Raw genomic sequence first — 19,275 nt, forward strand, 5'->3', positions numbered from 1 at the left:
TGCCCCTTGATCCAACGATTCGGGGGGCCGGCTGTGGAAGACCCTACCCTGGAGATCGGATTTTGCCAAGGAGGCCGCCCACGACGTTAGGTCCTACTGGGTGGTGGAGGACGGGAAGAGGCTGCGGGAAGGTCGTGCCAAGAGGGGGTTTAGAGAGATCGGCGCATCGACCCCGGCGCCGCACATCGAGGTCCGGTGTTTATTTGACGACGACAGCCACGACGGCAATGGGCACTTAAGAGATGTGTATCATGAGGAAAACAGGACGAGGTTTATGAGCCATTCTCTCCCGGTACGAGGGTGGCGGGACACGTCGCAATACTGACTAGAGTCTGCTCTGTTGATTGCGACGAGGGACGAGACCCAGCCGTTTGCTTGGGGCCAAGCGGTCAGTAGCTGTTTGCGGAAGCCCTAAAAGCCGTCCTCGTGGGCCGACTTCGATGCCCAGGCGGTCAGACCGACTGCCGTAGTTACGTTGAATGCTGGAGGAGGAGAAGAGGGGGAGAAGGGGGAATCGTTGACGAACCAAGATGGGGAATGCACAGCAAAGTGGTATTTCCCATCCCGAGGCTTTCCATGGCTTTTGATTTACTTTTCGGCTCAGGCATGCGGCGTCATCAGCCTTCCATCCCATCCATGTCCACCACATGCTCCTATGCGCCCTCATCTCGCTCGCTGGGTCTCCCCTCTCCTCCGTGCCGAGTTACTCTGGTCCTGTCTTCCGGCCTCTGCGTTCAATCAATACTACGCTCCGTCATTTTCTCCAGTTACTTCAGGCGTGTTACGAGATGTGAACCCCCGCTCTCACATCATCGAGACATTTTAACGCCCGCTCGCTAGCTCCAAAGCTCGTGGGCTCATCGCTCACCGACGAGTGAGGAAGATTCCGTTACCTCAACATCCAATCCTCTTTTCGCTATTCAGTCTAGTCGACCCCCACTGACCACAGGACGCTCCGCCTTTTTACCCCCCTTCCTCCCGCGACCTGCCTGCATGCTCCATCGTGGCAGTGCCCGTCGGATGCACCAAAAGGTCAAGGGGCCCAGGGGCAAAGTAAAACAAAGACAAGGGCAGAGGGAGAGCGAGAAGAGGAGCCAAGCACAAGCCAAGCCAAGGGGGGACCCGTGCTGTGCAGCTCGAGCTACCTTAGCTAGGTATCTGTCGGTCTCGTGGATCCCTGGCCAAGACTTGCGTTCCTTGTCACTAACTTGTTCCCCGGGAGCCAACTTGCGCTAGGAAAATACTTGGCATCTCGAGATATAGGACTTGGACCTCACGTCCTCTTCAATTTTCACGATGCTGGCGGTTATGAGCGATTTTCCTTTTTCAGTATGTCATGGGCCATGCCTGCCTCTGCCTCTGCCTTGCTGTCGCTCTGACTTGTCTCTATTGCGCTGAGCTGCTTGCTGCATTTCGGTCAATCCCCGACAGCGCCACGTTGACTGAGATTGCATCCATCCAGATCCACGCGCGCCAGTCCCCGTTTCCTTGCCATACCTCGCCTTGCCTTGCCTTGTCGTGCCGTAGCTCACATGCCCCATCTCCTATCCGACGACTCGTCTGCTCTCGGTCACAGTACGCGCGAGCCCTGGCGCCAACGGCCAGCAGAGGTAGCATGGCCACAGCTTTTTTGCTGTCCATAGGGCACGAGCCTGAGCGGGGAAAGACTTCGAGAGGCCTGTTGTTTACTATGAACGAACAAAGCAATTTCGCACGTTCTGCCTCTCTCTCTCTCTTTTGAGGTCCGCGGGGGACCATCTGGGTCCTTACCCGGGTCGCCAACCACCGCAGGGCGCCCGCATCCCCCATCCAGCATCGCCTCAGTGCTAACCGTGATGAGTCTCGCGGGATGTGAGAGATGAGGGAGGATTTGCATCAGAATGCCCTCAACTGGGTCAGCAGCATTTTCCCTGATGGAGTATCGTCTCCTCGTCTCGTAATGTAGCCGGAAGGCAGACCAGCCTGGATGCCTGGCTTCTGTCGTTCTGCCGCTTTTGCCAGTTGGCCCTCCTTTTTCTGGTGGGCGAGTGTAGATGTGTGCTGCTATGTATAAAGGGGCTACTAAGAACTGGTGATGGAGGCATGTCCGGCAACCTCCATCGGCGTTCTCTGTCTCTCCTCTCTTCTCCCTCTTTCTATTCTCTCTATTCTCTCACCCCGTCCGCTTTCAAGATCCTTCGTAAAAAAATACTTGTGATCATTGTCCCCCTTCCTTATGGACCCGTCTCAGAACAAATTTCCTGCCCCAGAACGCATCCGTTGGGATGACGATGAGGAAGCCGGCAAGAAGGCTCGCCCGGCCCTGCGTCGTGGTCTGTCTACCGATTCTCTCGCCGTACACTCCATCCGATCGAGGCGTAACTCGATCGATGCTGCGGCCGCTCTCCCCGTGCAGTATCGTACTGTCTCCATCGACATTGACGATTACAACAAGCAACAGGGACAGCAGAAGAAAGTGAATGCTGCTACAACAGGTTCGTCTTAAGCCTCTTGTGACGTCTCCTGGATGTGTGTTGAGTCCAAGCCTAACTCATCGCGCCAACAGAGGTTGCACAGCTCGACTGGCACACGCTCTCTCCCGAAGAGATCCTGCGTCGACTCTCTTCCTCTCGCACCGAAGGTCTCTCCCCCGATCAAGTCGCTCGCCGCGTGGCACACTATGGCAAGAATGCCCCCTCCGATCCTCCTACACATCATACGCGCAAGTTCCTTGGCTACTTCTTCAAAGGCTTCGGTCCCATTCTCCTCATTGCTGCCATCCTTGTGTTTATCGCCTGGCGGCCCCTGGGCAAGCCCCCGGCGCCGGCTAACCTGGCCCTCGCCATCGTCCTGCTCGCTGTCTTCTTTATCCAGGCCGCCTTCAACATGTGGCAGGATTGGTCTTCGTCCCGTGTCATGGCCTCCATCAAGACGATGCTACCTGACCACTGTCTTGTCACGCGTGATGGCGCCCAGTTGACACTGCTGGCCGAAGAGATCGTGCCTGGCGACATCCTGACCATCAAGATGGGCAACAAACTGCCTGCTGATGTTCGCTTCATCGGTGCTTCGTCTGATGCTCGCTTTGATCGTTCCATTCTGACTGGTAAGTCTTTCTACTCCCCCACTGACTCAAGGTTGCAGAGCGTGCTGACAGTGAGGCCTTAGGTGAATCGGTTCCTCTTGCTGCTACTGTCGACTCGACGAACGAAAATTACCTCGAGACACGCTGTATCGGTCTTCAAGGCACGCACTGCGTGTCTGGCACCTGTATCGGTGTTGTCGTGGCTACTGGTGACAAGACAATTTTTGGCCGCATCGCCAAGTTGACCAACGAGCCCAAGAAGGGGTTGACGACACTTGAGCGCGAGGTGCTTCACTTTGTGCTCATCATCTGCGCCGTCATGCTTTCGGTTATTGTTCTTGTGATAATCATCTGGTGCGTTTACTATGATTCTTGACCTTCACAGAGAGATAGCATGGAAAAGAATATCAGACTAACAGGTATCAGGGCCTCTTGGCTTCGACGAGACTATCCCGACTGGATCAACGTTCCCAACCTCATCATATCCTGCGTATCGGTGGCTGTGGCCTTTATTCCCGAGGGTCTTCCCGTGGCTGTCACAGCGAGCATGACCATCAGTGCCAACATGATGCGCAAGAACAAGATCCTCTGCAAGTCTCTCAAGACGGTTGAGTCCCTTGGCTCCGTGTCTGTCATTTGTTCCGACAAGACGGGCACGCTGACGCAGAACAAGATGACCGTCATCGACTGCGCCCTCGGCAACGAACGCATGTCGGTGAAGCAGGCCCACGATGCCCTTGTCCTCAACCAGGCACAGAATCCATCGGGAACCCACAACGCCCTTGACCAGCTTCGTTCCCTCGCCGGCCTGTGTAACGCTGCCGAGTTTGACGCCGCAACCCGTCGCTTGCCGGTCGAGCAGCGCACCATCTACGGTGATGCCACGGATCAAGCCATCCTCCGCTTCTCTGAGCAGCTAGGTTCTGTCGCCGAACTCCGTCGATGCTGGCAAACAAAGTACGAGCTTGCGTTCAACAGCAAGAACAAGTACATGATCAGGGCACTCGGCCTCGTGCATCCTGATGGAAAGTCAATGTCCCTACCTTCGGACACGGCTGCCGTGTTTGAGCCTGCCGATATCCTGTTGACCATCAAGGGTGCCCCCGAGATTCTCCTGCAGCGCGCCACGCACTATGTCAGCCCGACAGGATGCGTTCGCGACCTTGACCAGGCTGCGAGGGCTAGCCTCGAGACGACCAAAGATCAATGGTCGGCCCAGGGTCGCCGTGTCATCCTTCTGGCGCGCAAGGTTGTTTCTCGCTCGACTCTCGGTTCTGAAATGTCCCCTTCCTTCGAGGCGGGCATCAACGAACAGGCCAAGTCCGGCCTGACCGTTGTCGGCCTCGTCGGCATCGTTGACCCCCCTCGCGTTGAGATTCCTGACGTCGTCGAGACTCTGCGCGGCGCTGGTGTCCGCATCTTCATGGTGACGGGCGACTTTGCCCTGACGGGCCAGGCCATTGCCACCGAGTGCGGCATCATCACGTATCCTCCCTCGCAAATCGACAGCGTATCGGCCCTCGAGCGTGTGACGACCGTGGACCCCTCGCTCAAGGGAGCGTTTGTCGGCAGCGGTGGCGATGAGCCCAACATCCCGCGCAACGCCATTGTACTGTCTGGACCTGACCTGATCACGCTCAACGACGCACAGTGGGATCAGCTGACGAGCTACACGGAGATTGTCTTTGCTCGTACGACGCCCGAGCACAAGCTGCGTATCGTGCGCGAGTTCCAGGCGCGCAAGCAGACGGTGGCCATGACGGGTGACGGCGTCAATGATGCTCCCTCTCTGCGGGCCGCCGACGTAGGAGTGGCCATGGGCTCGGGCAGCGACGTCGCCATCGAGGCGGCCGATATGGTGCTCCTCGACGACACGTTCGCAAGCATTGTCGAGGCGCTGCGCTACGGTCGCATGATGTTTGACAACCTCAAGAAGACGGTGGCCTATCTGCTCCCTGCTGGTAGCTTCAGCGAGTTTTGGCCCGTCATGGCCAACGTGCTCTTCGGCCTCCCGCAGATCCTCAGCAGCTTCCTCATGATCATCATCTGTCTGTTCACCGACGCCGCCGCCGCCATCGCGCTCGCCTACGAGGCGCCCGAGGCCGACGTGCTCGTGCGCAAGCCTCGCGTTCCCGGCAAGGACCGTCTCGTCGACTGGAAGCTCATCGCGCAGGCCTACGGCGTCGTCGGCATGCTCGAGACGCTGGCGTCGTTCGCCATGGCCTTCTGGTACCTCGAGCGCAACGGCATCCACTTCTCGGACCTCTGGTTCTCTTTTGGCGTGCTGCCCGACACGATTGACAAGGACTTTTACGCGCAGAAGCTCAACGTCGCGAGCTCCATCTACTTTGTCAACCTCGTCGTCATGCAGTGGTTCAACCTGCTCGCTGTCCGCACCCGTCGCCTGTCGCTCTTCCAGCACCCGCCCTTCTTCAACGCGAGCACCCGCAACATCTACCTGCTGCCGGCCGTGCTCTTCGCTCTCGGCATGGCCCTCTTCTGGCTGTATGTGCCCGAGTTCCAGCGCGTCGTTGGTACGGCTGTTGTGCCTGTCGAGTACTGGTTCCTGCCCATGAGCTTCGGACTGTTCGTGCTCGGCGTTGACGAGGCGCGCAAGTACGCTGTGCGCACGTGGCCCAAGGGTTTCTTCGCCCGGACGGCGTGGTAACGGGGATGGGATGGATCGGGGGTTTAGGCATTCCTGTTGATGATACCCGGTTTGATCGCTCGGCGGAGGAGACAGAGGCGGCACTGGTGTTTGTAGTTTGCGATGGTCAAGAACATTGAAACTGATGAAGGTTTTTTTTCCTCTTCCTTTTTGAATAGCTCGTGCTCGACAGCCTTTTCGAAGATCAGATTATTCAACGATCTGACTTAACAACCAATGCGTGACAAGGCAGTCTTGGTGTGTATGGAACGTAAAGTGCACTATAGGCTGGCTCTTAGCGGTGCTGTGCCGAGTTCAATTCACAATTGAAGGACAGCGATTATAGAACTTGAAACTGCGTTTGGTGTGCGTTCAGGCTTCAGATTACACAAATGGGATTGAAGACAGAAACCAGCTTGAACGGTGTAATTAAGATGCTCTTGAGCGGCCATCAGCATTGAGTCGGCCCATCTAATCGCTTTCATGCCGAGTTCCTCCAGACCCAGGCCCCTTGCCGCGATCCAGTACGTCGACGCCAAACCCGATGCCCCTAAACTCAAGCAAGCCGAGCACAGACATGCGCACCCATGGACAAACCGCCGTCCTAGACACCGAGTTGTCCCGGCTCAGCTCCCACGGCACTACTGCAGCCACATCTCACTCGCAGCCTGCCCTTGTCTCAACCCCCCGCTTCGACGCACCCCCTCTCTGCTCTCTGGGGGTTTCTGCCTAGATTCTAACTGCGACGGGTTGAAGGTTATTCGCAACTACTAACATGCCTGCTTGCTATTCACACCGCCAAGGCGCGGGGTCCTCGATAACGATCACTTTGTGGATGTTTAGGGCTTGTCTTACTGTCCTGCCTAGCCTATCATGCACCCAGAGGGAGGTGCCTCATGATGGCCGTCCCGATATCCGTGACGCCGATGGGCCTTTGGTGCACTCGGCGACGGCGTAACCCGGACTTTTCATCTCACGTGTTTCCGCGTCAAAGGGCGTCACTGCATTTCACTGCACCTCTATCCATTCAGCTGCGGGTAGATGCTCGTCTATAAGAGTGCGCGATCTCGCGCCGTTTGACGCCCATCGATCTCGCTATCTGCCTCCCCCCATACACTTCGTCTCCCCCGCAGACTTGACTATCCCATCGCGTGGTTCCTCCCGCTATCGAACCGCCCTGCCTCGTATACACAGGATTCTCCAACGTCGCCATCAGCACCGCCCAATATGCCCATCGCCCACATCGGCCTCACAATCCCCCTGGCGCTCCGCGACGAGACGCTCGCCTTCTACGTCGCAGCCCTCGCGCCTCTCGGCTACAAGGTCCTCATGCAGCCAACCCCCAACGCCATCGGCCTCGGCCTCGAGATGCCCATCTCCGACTTCTGGATCACGGCCATTGACATTCCCTCCGTCAACGCCCTCAGCCACGTCGCCTTCACCGCAGACAGTGAGTTCTCCCTTTCCTGAGTTCTCCCGCTTCCTCGTGGTTCCCGCATGCCTCTCGTCTCGCGCTTCCCGAACGAGCAGCAGAAGCGGAGCCGAACCCCTCACCCGCCCACCCGGACTGACGCTCTCCTCCACCAGCCCGCGACCAGGTCGACGCCTTCTACAAGGCAGGCCTCGCCTCGGCCGGCGCAAAGGACAATGGCGCCCCCGGCGTGCGCGAGATGTACCACCCAAACTACTACGCCGCCTTCCTCATCGACCCCGTCGGCAACAACATTGAGCTCGTCTGCCACGCGCCGCCGCCGAGCTGAGCGAGGCTGAGCTCTAGCGTTGATTCTGTCTGCGGCCGAGTGATCACGGTGGTGGGGAGAAAGGGGTAGATAGGCCTGCTGTTGAGGAGTCTGCGGTCAAGTGGTGTGGTGAACGGCGTTTTGAGCTGGGTGTTTGACTGGTTGTTTCTTGATGCAGGCACTTGCCTCGGACGAGGTAAAGAAAATAGGCCAGAATGGCGAATTATATTCTTGAGCTGCATTATGGGCAGTTGCAACATGTCGAAAAGCTGTGCTATTGAGTCAAATGTCGTCATGTTCCGGCGGTCCGAGATCCGCCAACATAAAGTACTGGCTGTCACATAAAAGAACCAAGCACGGAGTAAAGCAAGACACATCAACACTCCCACATGCTGCAAACCGTCAACGCCTGTCAATTCATGCAGGCCCGTTCTACATAAACGGGATGCAACGCCAGCGAGCCGACGACGCACATCCCATGCAGCAACCAAACAGAAGCAGAGAACCACGCCCCAACGCCTCGTCATCCCCGCCACGTCTAGTACGAGAAGCCCAACGCTGAGTCCTCCAGCTCCGCCAGCTCGTCATCCGTCATGCGAGGGCAAGCAACCCCAGCTCGATCCGCCAAAGGCCGCCATGTACGAAAATCCAATCAACTCAGTCACGAACAGCCCCCGGCACCAGCCCGCCCGCGCCATGACCTTGGGCCGTGACCTCGCCAACGTCGTCATTCTCCGTGTAGAGAGTTCTCCTCCAAGTATGTGTATATCAGGGTATCAATCTCGTGGTGTTGTAAACAAAAGCAAGCTGGTCGTTCTAGGCGTCATCCGCGGCCGCTGTTGCGGGTCGCGACTGCTGTGGCACCACCACCTCGCGAGCGTAAAACTCGACAAGCATGGTGGCGTAGGCCTCGAGGTCCTCGACGGGGACCGCAAGTCGGAAGTCGTTTAAAAGAAGAAATTGAAGTTCGAGGTGGTTAAGCTCGGCGAGAGGCAATCCACCAACCTGTGTTGACGTTAGAATTTCGTTTGGGCCACAGTGTCAACGTTAAGTACGAACCTTGGCGTATCTCGAGTTTGTGTAGAACACATCCGAGAAGAACTTGCTTGCGCAAGTCACCCCAGCAATGATCAGCCTGTGAATGTTGAAGCTGTCAACCACAAAATAAGTGGCAGGTCCGATGTTCGGTCCGGGATCCGCGCCCGTGATGATCGGTCCCTTTTCACTGTCCCGCCGCTTCGCACTCGAAGGGGTCTCGTCGTCCTCGTCATCGTCGTCTGCGAGATCCGAGTCTGTTTCGGCGCTCTCGTCGCTCTCTGCATCATCCTCCATGTCTACGTCGATCGACTTGGACGCTTCGGCGGGCGCAGGCTCAGGGTTGGCCTGTCGCTGCTCCTCATTCTTGACCACCATCTCGTTCACCCTCTCCGTCATACGGTCAAAGTAGACAAGGAGGCTGAGAAAGACCTCGTACGTTGTCGGACAGTACTTGTGAATGCGAGACAGATAGCTCAGAATTGTAATGGCGGGGACGTTTTTGCCGTGAAAGGCAAGCACCGAGGTGCTGAGCGGGCTCATCTGGGTTCCACTGCCAGCCTCACCGTTCTGGTTGGCCTGCTGCTGGTGCGCGGCATTGCGCTGCAGGGCGTCGTGCTGCAGGTCGTTGGTGGTTGTGATTTTCGTGAGCAGCGCCGCCACCATCTCGATAATGTCGCCGATGGGCATGCCGCTGATCTCGTACTTGACCTGCTGGGCTGGAGCGTCGTTCAAGATGCCGCTGCCGTTGATCATGTCGGCTCGCGCCAGACTCTGAATATGGGCAAGGTCTCGGACCTGGATCGTCTGGCCTGATGGCGGTTCAAGCGGGGACGTCGCATCAGCGAGGTAGCTGTCGTTCAGAGACGAAGTGGTGAGGGTTGGTTGAACGTCCGAAGCGGGCGAGGGCTGTTGCTGGTGGGGAGCCATGGTGGTGGAGGACCCTACGACGTGGGTGGAGCCAGACTGTGTGGCGCTTTGAGCCTGTGATGCGATGCCGCGGTCGTTCGCATGCTGAGCTCCAGCGTTGGCGATGGTGTGGCTGGGAGAGGAGGACGATGGAGGGGTCGGAAATCGTGAGGCGCTGTCCGTGGTGGCGGTTCGCTTCTCTGAGGGGTCGGTGGGTTTCCTGTCTTGCACGATCTGGCGCGAGACGGAAGCGGTGCTGGCGGCAGGCTGGTATCGCGGGCTGGCGGACGGGCGGCGGGCGGAAGGTGAGTCTCGAGAATGGCTGGCTGATCTGTATCGCGAATCGTGCGAGTGCTGGCGGGACAGGCCTGACGAGGCTATCATGGTGTGAAAGTGGGTAGGGTGGTCGGAAATGTAGTCGCCGATTACAGCTGCCATAGCATGGTATTAATGCGAAGGGAAGAGGCGCAAGGCGAGGCGTGTCGAATTAAAGATTAGGTGGGCAGGTTGACTGTGGTGTTGAGAGGCGGCCGCTGGGAAGGAGGAGAGAAGCAGGTTAGCGTATGGCGTTTCGGCCCAAGGCGCAAGAGAAGCGAGTGCAGATGCAGATGCGCGAAATTGCAGGAGCGGCGGTGACGGCGCTGCGGCGCTCCGAGGGGCAGGGAACGAGCCGGGCGACAGAACAAGGAGGGGCGAGCGGGTTGGGCAGAAGTGGGCACGGGGATAGCAATCAGTAAGGCCATGCGAAGGAGGCCTAGAGAGATGGGCGGGCATGCACGGTGATCGGTAAGACGGGAAAAGATGCGCAAGAACTGGCAAGGCAAGGCAAGGCAAGGCAAGGCCGCCGGAACCAGCCTACCATTCGCATCGTAGGCCTCGTCTCGTGGCCTTGCCGTGAGCGAGATGGCCCAACGACGGCAGTGCAGATTGATCCGCATCGTTGGCAATGGCGGCTTGTTGAGTGGTCGGGACCAGTGGCAAGGATTACAGAGCAACTCGACTAGGCAGAAGTGCAAGCAGGCAGGAGGGGGGCAAGAATTTGGCACGATACCCAGAGGCCGGTCCGTTGCACAGACTCATCGACTTGCCCACGTCCCATGTGCACTGACTATCGTGATGCACAACGACCGAGGCGCGGCTGCGTGCGTGCAACAGCGTACAAGACTCGGCAACGGATGAAGTGACGACAGCGAGGGTAGTGGCGGCGACCGTTCGGCAATAGCATCGTATAGCCAAGGCCGAGACGAGAACAAACAACGGCTTGGGGGAGGGGAGGGGGCAGCAGAGCGACACGGCACACAAGCAAGACAAGGTGGTTGGAGCCGATAAATGGGAGAGAAACAGCAGATGGACTGAAAGAAAGCATCGCTTACCTGGGACAAAACAGACGTGCAGTATCAACGAGAGCGCGAACGAAGCAAACGACGCGAGAGAGGGTGACGATGTGTCGTCGTTTGGTCCTTTGGTGGCCGAACCGTCGCGGAAGGGCTAGAGAAAGGGATATGATGTCGGTGGTGGACAGCGGCCGAAGAATCTGTTCTAGTCGTTCGGGGTGACGAGACTAGCAGACACGACAGGGTCGAATGGGGGGAGGATGGTGTTTTGCGAGGAATGCGAATTCGATTTCGAATTTGCTACTGGAGCCGGCTCTCGAACCAGGGGACCCAGGGGCGACGAGGGGGAACCAAGAGATCTGGAGGCGCCGGGGGTGTCTTTGGTGTGAAAATGGGCACAAAGGATGACGGCCGAACGCGGGACGTGTCGGAGGGAGGGGGGTAATAGGTGTGGCGACGTCAAGTTGAAATGACTCGAGACAAAACCAGTGCTCGAAGGGTGTGCGTTACGCATATGCTGTTTTGGTGTGCGTCGATGGTACGTGTCTGGGCAATGCGCTGCGATGATGCGACCCGGTCGGAGACAAAAGGGGGGGGGGAGGGGGAGGTAGGCGCGAGGCAAATGTATGTTCGGCACTCGGTCGGAGCACGGCTGCTGGATGACGATGAGCAGAGAGGCGAGTGACGAAACGCACGCAACACGGCAAAAAGGCGACAGCACTGACGATGGCGATGGTGACGGCGATGGTGATGATGTAGAGGGGGTAGTATATGTTGGAGGAGGGAGGGAAGCAGAGGCGCGATTTCCCAGATAGAGGAGGGAAGGGGGGGGACTGACTGTAGGTAACAGTTTCCCATCCCATCTGTCCTGGCCCTCCCTGTCTTGCCTCTCGGTGTCCCTTCCATCCAGTCTAGATACCGTGCCTGCCTTGCGTTACCTTGCCTCAACGGGATGGCAGGCGCGACCAGGTAGTCCGAGTCTAGTCCGGCGCCCTCTACCGGCAAGATTGGCGGTCGAGGTGGATGCTTGCGGTGGAGCCAGCTACCGACACAACACAGGTCGCTGGGTACTTACCTAGGTAGGTACCAGCACGTCCCCTGGAGCTTCAGGCGCTCGACGGGACCACAGAAGGCGCCATGGACGATGGTGGCAGCGGCTCATAGGGGACCACGGCCGCTAAAGAGGCACCCAAGCCCCTCCCCCTTTCACCTTTCACCTTTCACAGCACGCGCTACCGACGTACCACCATACTTTTTAGGTGCCGACCTTCCCTGCCCGGGTAGGGAGGTAGGCAACCCTGCCTGTTCCCGGAGTTCGCCAGCAAGGGGTCGCTCGCATGGACCACGAAGGAAAGGTCCAGGCTTGGGTCCTGTGGAGTCGATGACACAACGAGGTGCTTATGGCCCTGCGGATTGGACCAGGGCGACACGCGGCGGGCCCAACCGAACACAGCCCCCCCCACCTCCTATCGCCTGCAGCGTCTGCTGCGACATATGGATGGCTAGCTGCACCGACCCCAACAGCTGAGTGCTCCGTAGTTTGATGGAGACAACGAGCTCATCGAGCCAGGACAGCCTGCGTCGTGGACCCAGACGTCACTGATGTTCCGATCATCATACTTCATCTTGGTATCAGAACCAGTCGGCCAGATCGGAGACTAAAATAGACCTCCTTGGACAACGTGGGAGACAGAAAAAGGAGGGGAGAAGGAGAGGGAGCACTGGATACTTGATCTCGACGACAGGGCCAACATGGGCCAACCCCTCGTCCTGACCTCCTGATAAGCCCTCGAATGGCGCGATATCTGGAGATAAGGCATCTTGAATTTGGTAACCGCTCGCTTTCTGGGCTCACTACAGGTCAAGGCTTGCCAGGATCAGACCCAGAAAACGACGTGCCATCTATCTCCGTGGTCTTTCGAGATTCGTACACCGAGTATCACAGTGCCAGCAAATGGTTCCTGTCATGACCAGACCCCTCGTGGATCTGCTGGGCCGACTACTGTATACCAGCCTTTCTCTGGTAGGCAGCCTCGGCTGTTGTGATGTCGACGAGGCGTGCTAGGTTGGCACAAGGCAATGCCTGTGACAGCCGAGTGACAACCTCTGGCTACCTTGACCTAGGTAGCCGGAAGGTAACTCGGGCTGCCGGCCTACTTTGGGCTGGGCTCACAACTAGCCGAGCTCCCAACATGGCCCCATCATTTCCTTCGATCAGCTCAATACGAGCCTTCTCTGTAGAGAGCCTTCTCTGTAGAGGACGGATGAGACTGCATCTTCATCGCGTGCCCTGCTCTGCTGCGATACCCAGTCCTCTGTCGCCTCCCGTTCCCAGCCTGTCACAGCAAGCCAGCAAGCAAGCCAGGGCTGCCGGGGGCCAGCAACACCCGACACTCAAGCTTTCCGGCCGGCGCCCAGTGCCAGTGCCCAGCGCCCAGCGCCCAGCGCCCAGCACCTAGCGCCCCAGCACCACCCCTGCCAGAAGCTGCTTGCACCCCTGGACCCCCTGTCGTGTTGCTGTCGACCTTCGACCCCGTCCGCCTCGGCACCCACCCGCCCGCTCTACCCACCTGCCTCTCCGCCCGCACCTCCGCCAATCTCGGGCCAGCACGCCGGCACGGGGTGGTCCTCATTGCCTCTCCAGGAGCCTGACTATCTTCACCGCACCCCCATGCTCAAGCTGCCAGCTGGCGCACTCCATGCCGTCAAACCTCACGCCATCCCTGTTCTTCGTCTTCTTTCTCTTCTTCGGGGGCATCAGCCTTACACAGGGCCCTGAAACGTCGGGGTATTCCTCATGTACCCTCTTCATGTACCCTCTTCGAAGAGGAACCCGGGACGACTGAGCCTAGTCCGGGGAGGTGTCATCGGTCTCGTTGCAAGGAGGAACGCTATTATCCCCGACGAGACAGAACATACAAGACATGAGACCAGGACGCCAAAGCGGGACAAATGCAAAGGGCACGTGTCCACACTGCTCTGCCGGAGCAAGACAGCATAAGGAGCAGCCCCGTCGCCGGTGACGTGTTGAGCCCCTTTGGTCCGTCAATCAATCCTCCACGTTCGTCGAGGATCCGACACCCGAAACCCCCCCCCCCCCCGGCCCCTTTGTAGAGAGAGAAAAATGGAAAAACGGTTCTTCTAATCCCCTTACTGTCTCACTCTAGGCTGGTGTGCGCCTCGACTTGGCGTCACTGTCCAGGACATGGAGCAGGCGCCTCGTCCACTGCTCTATGAAGTGCTCTACTATCCGCTTCCTCATGGACATGCAGCGCCCGCTGGCAATCACCCACCGCCTCTTCCCGGCGACGTTAATATACCCACGTTTGACCGCCGGGGCGGGGCAAGGTTGTCTCCTGCCTGGTTGACGCCAATTTATCCAATCGAGGTGAGTGCGCCGCTCACATGCACGCAACGCCCTCCTCATACGTAGGTATCTCTGTCCTGCACGTCCCCTCTCCCCACTCCTCATTTGACGGTGCGAGTTTATCGAGACTGACCTCACCGCCTTTGACGTTTCCGCCACACGCAGGCTGCCGCCACCCTCCCCTTTCGCGCTCTAGGCAAAACGGGAAGAGCGAGACAACTGCGACGTTGTGATTCGACCCTGCATTGTGCATTCGTATCAACACCCACCTCCCGCTGGTTGTGGCATGGCGTGACCCCCCTCCTCTGCTCTTAAATCCACGGACAGGCCCGCCTCACCCGTCAGCCCCGGGCGAACAGGATGCCGGGTCTCAGGGGGAGCCAGCATCGCAGTCGCACTACGGACATGATCGGATCGACAGGTCGGGCACCATGGCTACGACACACGAAAATCACTCTCCACACGGTCCATGAGACGACAAAAAAAAAGTTGTCATCATGAGACTTTTTGGTCGGCTCTCATTCCCTTCATCGTCATCTAAGGTTATGTATTATACAATGCCCCTGCTGTGATGTGCATGCTTCGTGTGAGCGGTGCATCATGGCGCGCGCCAGCACTTATCCGAGGCACTAAACAACATCATCGTCCTCGGCAGCTCCTCGCATCAGGCCGCCCTGGACCAAATTCTCCCTACTCGTGACGCACGGCGTAGTCCGTGTCTGGGAGGTAGAGGTGCCTGTCGGCGCCACTAGCCGTCAGCACCACCATACGAATGACACCGCCAGAGCTGCCATCCCACTTGATCGCCTCGCGCAGCGCGCCCTTGACGAACGCGACGGCCTCTTTCTCCTCCATGCTCTCCTGCCAGTTGGCGTCGCAGTAGCCGTAGATGTATGTCGAGCCTGAGCCGCCGATGGCGTAGGACTGCTTGTGAAGCGATCCGCCGAGGGGGATCGAGTAGACCTGACCGCCGTGACGCTCGTCCCAGCCCGCAATGATGAGGCCCGCCCTATCGTCGACCGTGTTAGCCATGTCTTCTGCGGCCACTTTGCAAACCATGTGCGGTGCCCCCCGCCCCCCTCACGATGGACAACTCACGATAGGCGGTCCTTGTTGGAATAGCAAATCTCCTGGAAAATGGACGCCGCCGTCTGCGTCATGGGCGGCTTGCCGTTGCGCATGGCGTACATGCCGAGCTGGTACTGCACGATATCCGCGACGGCCTGCGTGTCGGCCGCCGAGCCAGAGCGGCAGCACCATATTGTGTCGTGGACTCGCGTCAGCTTGTCGGTTACTCGGTTGGCGATGTATGAGCCCGTGGTTGTTCGTGAGTCGGCGCCTGCATGTGGAGGGGTACTGTCAGCTCCGAAGTCCCTTGTAGTCCCGCACACGTATATAGCTGTCGCAGCCTTTCCGCGAGAGGGTTTTGCATACCGAGAATGACGCCGTCCTTGAATGTGACTGCCATGCTGCGAGGAAATGTCAGAATTGTTGAGCGCGGGTCGAGGACGTGGAGGATCGTACATGGAGGTACCCAGGCTGTGGAGAGGTTAGCAAAGAATCTACAATTAGAGGAACCTTAGCAGACTCACTTGACCTCGCCCTTCTTCAGTCTATCCATGTCGACGTGGATGCCATCTGTAATCCTCACGTATCAGCTTCCATGTTCGGCGCCTTGCGTCGAGATGGGAGCTCCAAACGGACGGACCTTCATTGAGCGAGCCAGTAGTGGTGAAATCCATTGTGGGCGAGCTTCGGATTCTCGGAATGTATGTATGTAATGCGTGTCTGGTGCAGGTTGAGTCGCTTTGAATGAATCGTGGGTGATGGGCTGAAGGGTCGTCGTTGAATGAACCGGGGCAGGAAGGCTGGAGCTCGATGATGGAAGCTCAGGCAGCTCCGACGCGTTGGCCTTGCGTCGCAGGGCGGCATTGAAGGTCACGTGGAGCTGTCCCCAGCTGCCGCCAGCTGCCCCACCTGAGCCCCCCGATGTCCCGAGAAAGCCACATCTTGACTTCCGTACTAAAGCTCGAGACATGCCCGCGGGATGATCGCTTTCGAGCTGATCTTTCGTTTAGGTTACACATGGGTGAGTGAGGGTTCTGACTGGTTTCCTTGCTCTTGGTCAATGCACATCTACGAGACCCTCCGATGTCACAGCCTTGTTATCGCCGAGGAGCTCGCTGTCATGTCAAGAACACCATCAGAAAGAACACAAATGTATATATTTGTGCATTTGTCTCTTTGGAATCGTCACCCAATGTTCTTATGTATCCTCGCTCTAAATAACCATGACTCACAATGCTTTGCTATCGTCCCCTCGCAATTCGACCCCTTCTCCCCCCTCCTTTTTCTTTTTGTCCTCATCGCCGCATCCGCAGTCGTAAAAGTCGCCAATGTTCGCGCAATCGAACAGGTCCTTCTCCAGCCTTGTGTTGACCTCGTTGTGGACGAAGCATAGCCAGCCCGCGGCTGCTGTGCGGCTGCTGACCTGAGGCGGGTACTTGGCGATGAGCTTCTGGAAGTGCGACGCGCAATCGCCGCAGGGGTAGAGGCGCGAGAACAGTGTGATGAACGTCTTGAGGGTGAGACTTTCTTCGGGGCTCGGCTTGTCGGGGAAGCGGCCCATCATGGTGTGGAGGAACTTCCAAGAGGCGCGACCGAGCTCGGCCCTGTGAACGGTAGGTGTCAGTCTTGCACTTTGCTAACAGGATGCGAGGGGGGTGCTGATCACAGCATCTTGTGGGAGGAGGCTGCAATCCGCGGGGTAACGTACTTGGCCGTCGCATTCTCGAGCTTGGGCGCGATAGAACCGCCAACAAGAATATTGCTGTCAATGGCGCCAATGTCGAATGCCGCTGCGGGAGTCGAGTCTTTGGCCAGCGGCGCCGGGGCCGATTGGGAGCTGGTGCCGTCGCTGATCCCAGATGAGAACAGGTACGAGACGCTGAAGAAGGCCACGATGGCCAGGACGACAATCGCCGAGAGATGCTGTCTGCGCGCCATGGTGATAATGATGTTGCGTGCGGATACCTTGGTGTTGCGGGAGACCAGGGAGTGTAGAGAGGGCACACGAGGTCCCGAAGCAAGTTGACCAAAATACAGACAAGATGATCGCTCCAAGATACAAAGAGATCGGCAGATACGACCACCATGTGCCATTCACGACCCCTTCCCGTTAATCGAAGTGAAAGGGGCGCTGGCGGAGGCTCCTGTCGGCCCACGGTGGGCCAATAGTGGGCTGGTCCCTGAGTGGGGTTAGGGGAAGAGCAAGTTGCTTCTCCGCCAATGGGCTGGATAGAATAGCGCCACCATCTCCGCGGGAAAATGGGAGATAAGATAAGAGCTTGAAGCATAGCATCACCAGTTTGGCGAAGCCATCATGAGAGTCTGGTTATACCTGTTCCTCTTCTTGCTCTTCTCCTTAGTTCATGGCGCGAACTTTCAAACTTCATGTCTCCTACCATGCTATTTAGTCTCTGCAACGAGTCTCCTCCTCGCTTTTGAATGGCACTCATATCTTTCTACGTCTGATACAGCATTTAGCCGTCTCCAGGATGATGCCCTGCATCATGGCCAAATCAATGTCCGACGCCGTATCGTGCTGTCCCAGGCTGTCCCAAATGAAGGCACTTGTCCACTCGTAACATTTATCGAGTCTCTCGCGGATGCTCTGCTTCGCTTCTCGGTAGGCTGCATTCATGGCACATGCCTGCTTCATAGCCGACTTCTGTGCCTCTTTCCACCATCGGTTCTTCCGGTCGGCTGCCTGCTTCGTTGATGATCCTCCAGCGCCACGAACCTCGTAAACGCGATGCTCTTGATGACTTGACGTAGAGCGACTCGGATCCGGGCGATAGTCGGACAGGGAAAGGGTCTTGCTGCGATCGAAGCTGAAAGTCGTCTCAACATTGACCTCGGTCAGGTAATTTTCAGAGCTGCTGCTGCTTGCCATCAGCATCTTTCTCCATGTATGCAACTCAAAGCTTCATCTTACAGCGAGTCTCTGTTCCTTTTACCCGAAGACGGCTGCGCTGCCATTGCTTCTGGACCGAGGGCACTGCTGCACGGGGGATGCGGTGCAAGTTAGCAGATAAGGTCCTTCGAGCAAGAGATGTCTTGACAGTTGATCGTCAGGTATGGAGCTGGAAATCAACGGCGGGAGGTTGAAGGAAACCGGGGGATTCAGGTGCCGCAGCGTTCGCGGCTCCGCTCTTGGGCCTTCTTCTTGTTAGTTTTCTGCACTTGTGAACGAGAAGGGTTTTTGATTCAGTATGACATTTAGCAACCGCGCCTCCATTACCTTTTTCCATTTCTGGTACACATAAAGAGGTAACTACAAAGAGGAGCGGAGCATCGATAACGCAGCGCTCCTGAAGGATGATGGACCATTTCAGGCTTATGAACTCCATCGTTCCTCAGCTGTTCTAGATCCAGGTACACTCGCAATGCTACGGCTTTTTGGCGAATGGCTGACACTCGAAACAAATACCTAGAGAACTATTTGTACTTTCTTTTACTTAGGCGTCGTAAGTGGCCTTCATCTATGCTTTGCTAGTCAAGTCTGCATCGATATCCCCTGCGAAAAGTGCAAGACAACGACACCTCCTCGGGCAATGTTTACTTGCTTATATTAGCTAGCGCTGATGTTGAAATGCACGTTGAATGTCACTGCCGATGTAATGATGTACAGTCGGTATTTTGAACGCGCAGTCGGCCGCTCTCTCACGTCCAAGTAACCATGTTCGATGAGGCACGCTGTGAGATGACTCTGATCAACCTCGTACTTGATGTCGGCAGTCCCATTCACTGGCCAGGGCAGCTGCTTGATATGGTCGTGGTCCAGGCTCGCACGTTGCCGGGCACCACTTTGATAGTTGACATAGCTTCGGCCCGGCTGTTCAAGGTTCTACTGGGGCAACAGCTCATGGACTTTTTATTACACGATAAGCTATCTTGCTGAAACAGGCAGCCGTTTGGTCGCGTACTGAAGGGTTGTGTATAGTTTGTCCGCAGCACGAACCGTCTTCTGACGTTCAGTTCGGAGTGTCGGTTGGAACCTGGGGTTCTTCACACGATTGTCATCAGAGACGCCTTGCCACGAACTCAAAGCTCCATGGGGGTGTCTATAAGGAGTGCCTTCCATCTTAAGGTGCCTTGGGTCGGAAAAGTCGCTCCTG

At 57.4% G+C, this 19,275-nt stretch overlaps 6 protein-coding genes across 6 annotated transcripts; 2 read left to right on the forward strand and 4 right to left on the reverse strand.

Moving 5' to 3' along the window:
- Positions 1–2,215: 2,215 nt before the first annotated feature.
- Positions 2,216–5,732, forward strand: CATP-1_2 (ATPase Na K transporting alpha; the record flags this gene model as incomplete). Its single annotated transcript, XM_028635339.1, has 4 exons — positions 2,216–2,474; positions 2,546–3,085; positions 3,148–3,418; positions 3,491–5,732. 4 exons carry the CDS (start codon positions 2,216–2,218, stop codon positions 5,730–5,732), a joined length of 3,312 nt encoding a protein of 1,103 aa, XP_028498014.1.
- Positions 5,733–6,938: 1,206 nt separating this feature from the next.
- Positions 6,939–7,471, forward strand: D7B24_001095 (uncharacterized protein; the record flags this gene model as incomplete). Its single annotated transcript, XM_028635340.1, has 2 exons — positions 6,939–7,161; positions 7,299–7,471. 2 exons carry the CDS (start codon positions 6,939–6,941, stop codon positions 7,469–7,471), a joined length of 396 nt encoding a protein of 131 aa, XP_028498015.1.
- A 795-nt stretch (positions 7,472–8,266) lies between these two features.
- On the reverse strand, positions 8,267–9,832 carry CYC2 (mitochondrial peripheral inner membrane protein; the record flags this gene model as incomplete). Its single annotated transcript, XM_028635341.1, has 2 exons — positions 8,267–8,455; positions 8,510–9,832. 2 exons carry the CDS (start codon positions 9,830–9,832, stop codon positions 8,267–8,269), a joined length of 1,512 nt encoding a protein of 503 aa, XP_028498016.1.
- Positions 9,833–14,785: 4,953 nt separating this feature from the next.
- On the reverse strand, positions 14,786–15,837 carry PRE3 (Proteasome subunit beta type-1; the record flags this gene model as incomplete). The annotated part of the gene is made up of 6 exons (XM_028635342.1): positions 14,786–15,104; positions 15,194–15,434; positions 15,530–15,564; positions 15,620–15,634; positions 15,688–15,733; positions 15,804–15,837. The coding sequence occupies 6 exons, from the start codon at positions 15,835–15,837 to the stop codon at positions 14,786–14,788; spliced, it is 690 nt and encodes a 229-aa protein (XP_028498017.1).
- A 383-nt stretch (positions 15,838–16,220) lies between these two features.
- Positions 16,221–17,101, reverse strand: D7B24_001098 (uncharacterized protein; the record flags this gene model as incomplete). Its single annotated transcript, XM_028635343.1, has 3 exons — positions 16,221–16,278; positions 16,396–16,767; positions 16,872–17,101. 3 exons carry the CDS (start codon positions 17,099–17,101, stop codon positions 16,221–16,223), a joined length of 660 nt encoding a protein of 219 aa, XP_028498018.1.
- Positions 17,102–17,609: 508 nt separating this feature from the next.
- On the reverse strand, positions 17,610–18,136 carry D7B24_001099 (uncharacterized protein; the record flags this gene model as incomplete). The annotated part of the gene is made up of 2 exons (XM_028635344.1): positions 17,610–18,039; positions 18,093–18,136. 2 exons carry the CDS (start codon positions 18,134–18,136, stop codon positions 17,610–17,612), a joined length of 474 nt encoding a protein of 157 aa, XP_028498019.1.
- Positions 18,137–19,275: the final 1,139 nt, after the last annotated feature.

This window comes from Verticillium nonalfalfae (genome assembly GCF_003724135.2).
Source record: "Verticillium nonalfalfae strain VnAa140/NRRL 66861 chromosome Unknown scaffold_12, whole genome shotgun sequence".
Taxonomy (NCBI): domain Eukaryota; kingdom Fungi; phylum Ascomycota; class Sordariomycetes; order Glomerellales; family Plectosphaerellaceae; genus Verticillium; species Verticillium nonalfalfae.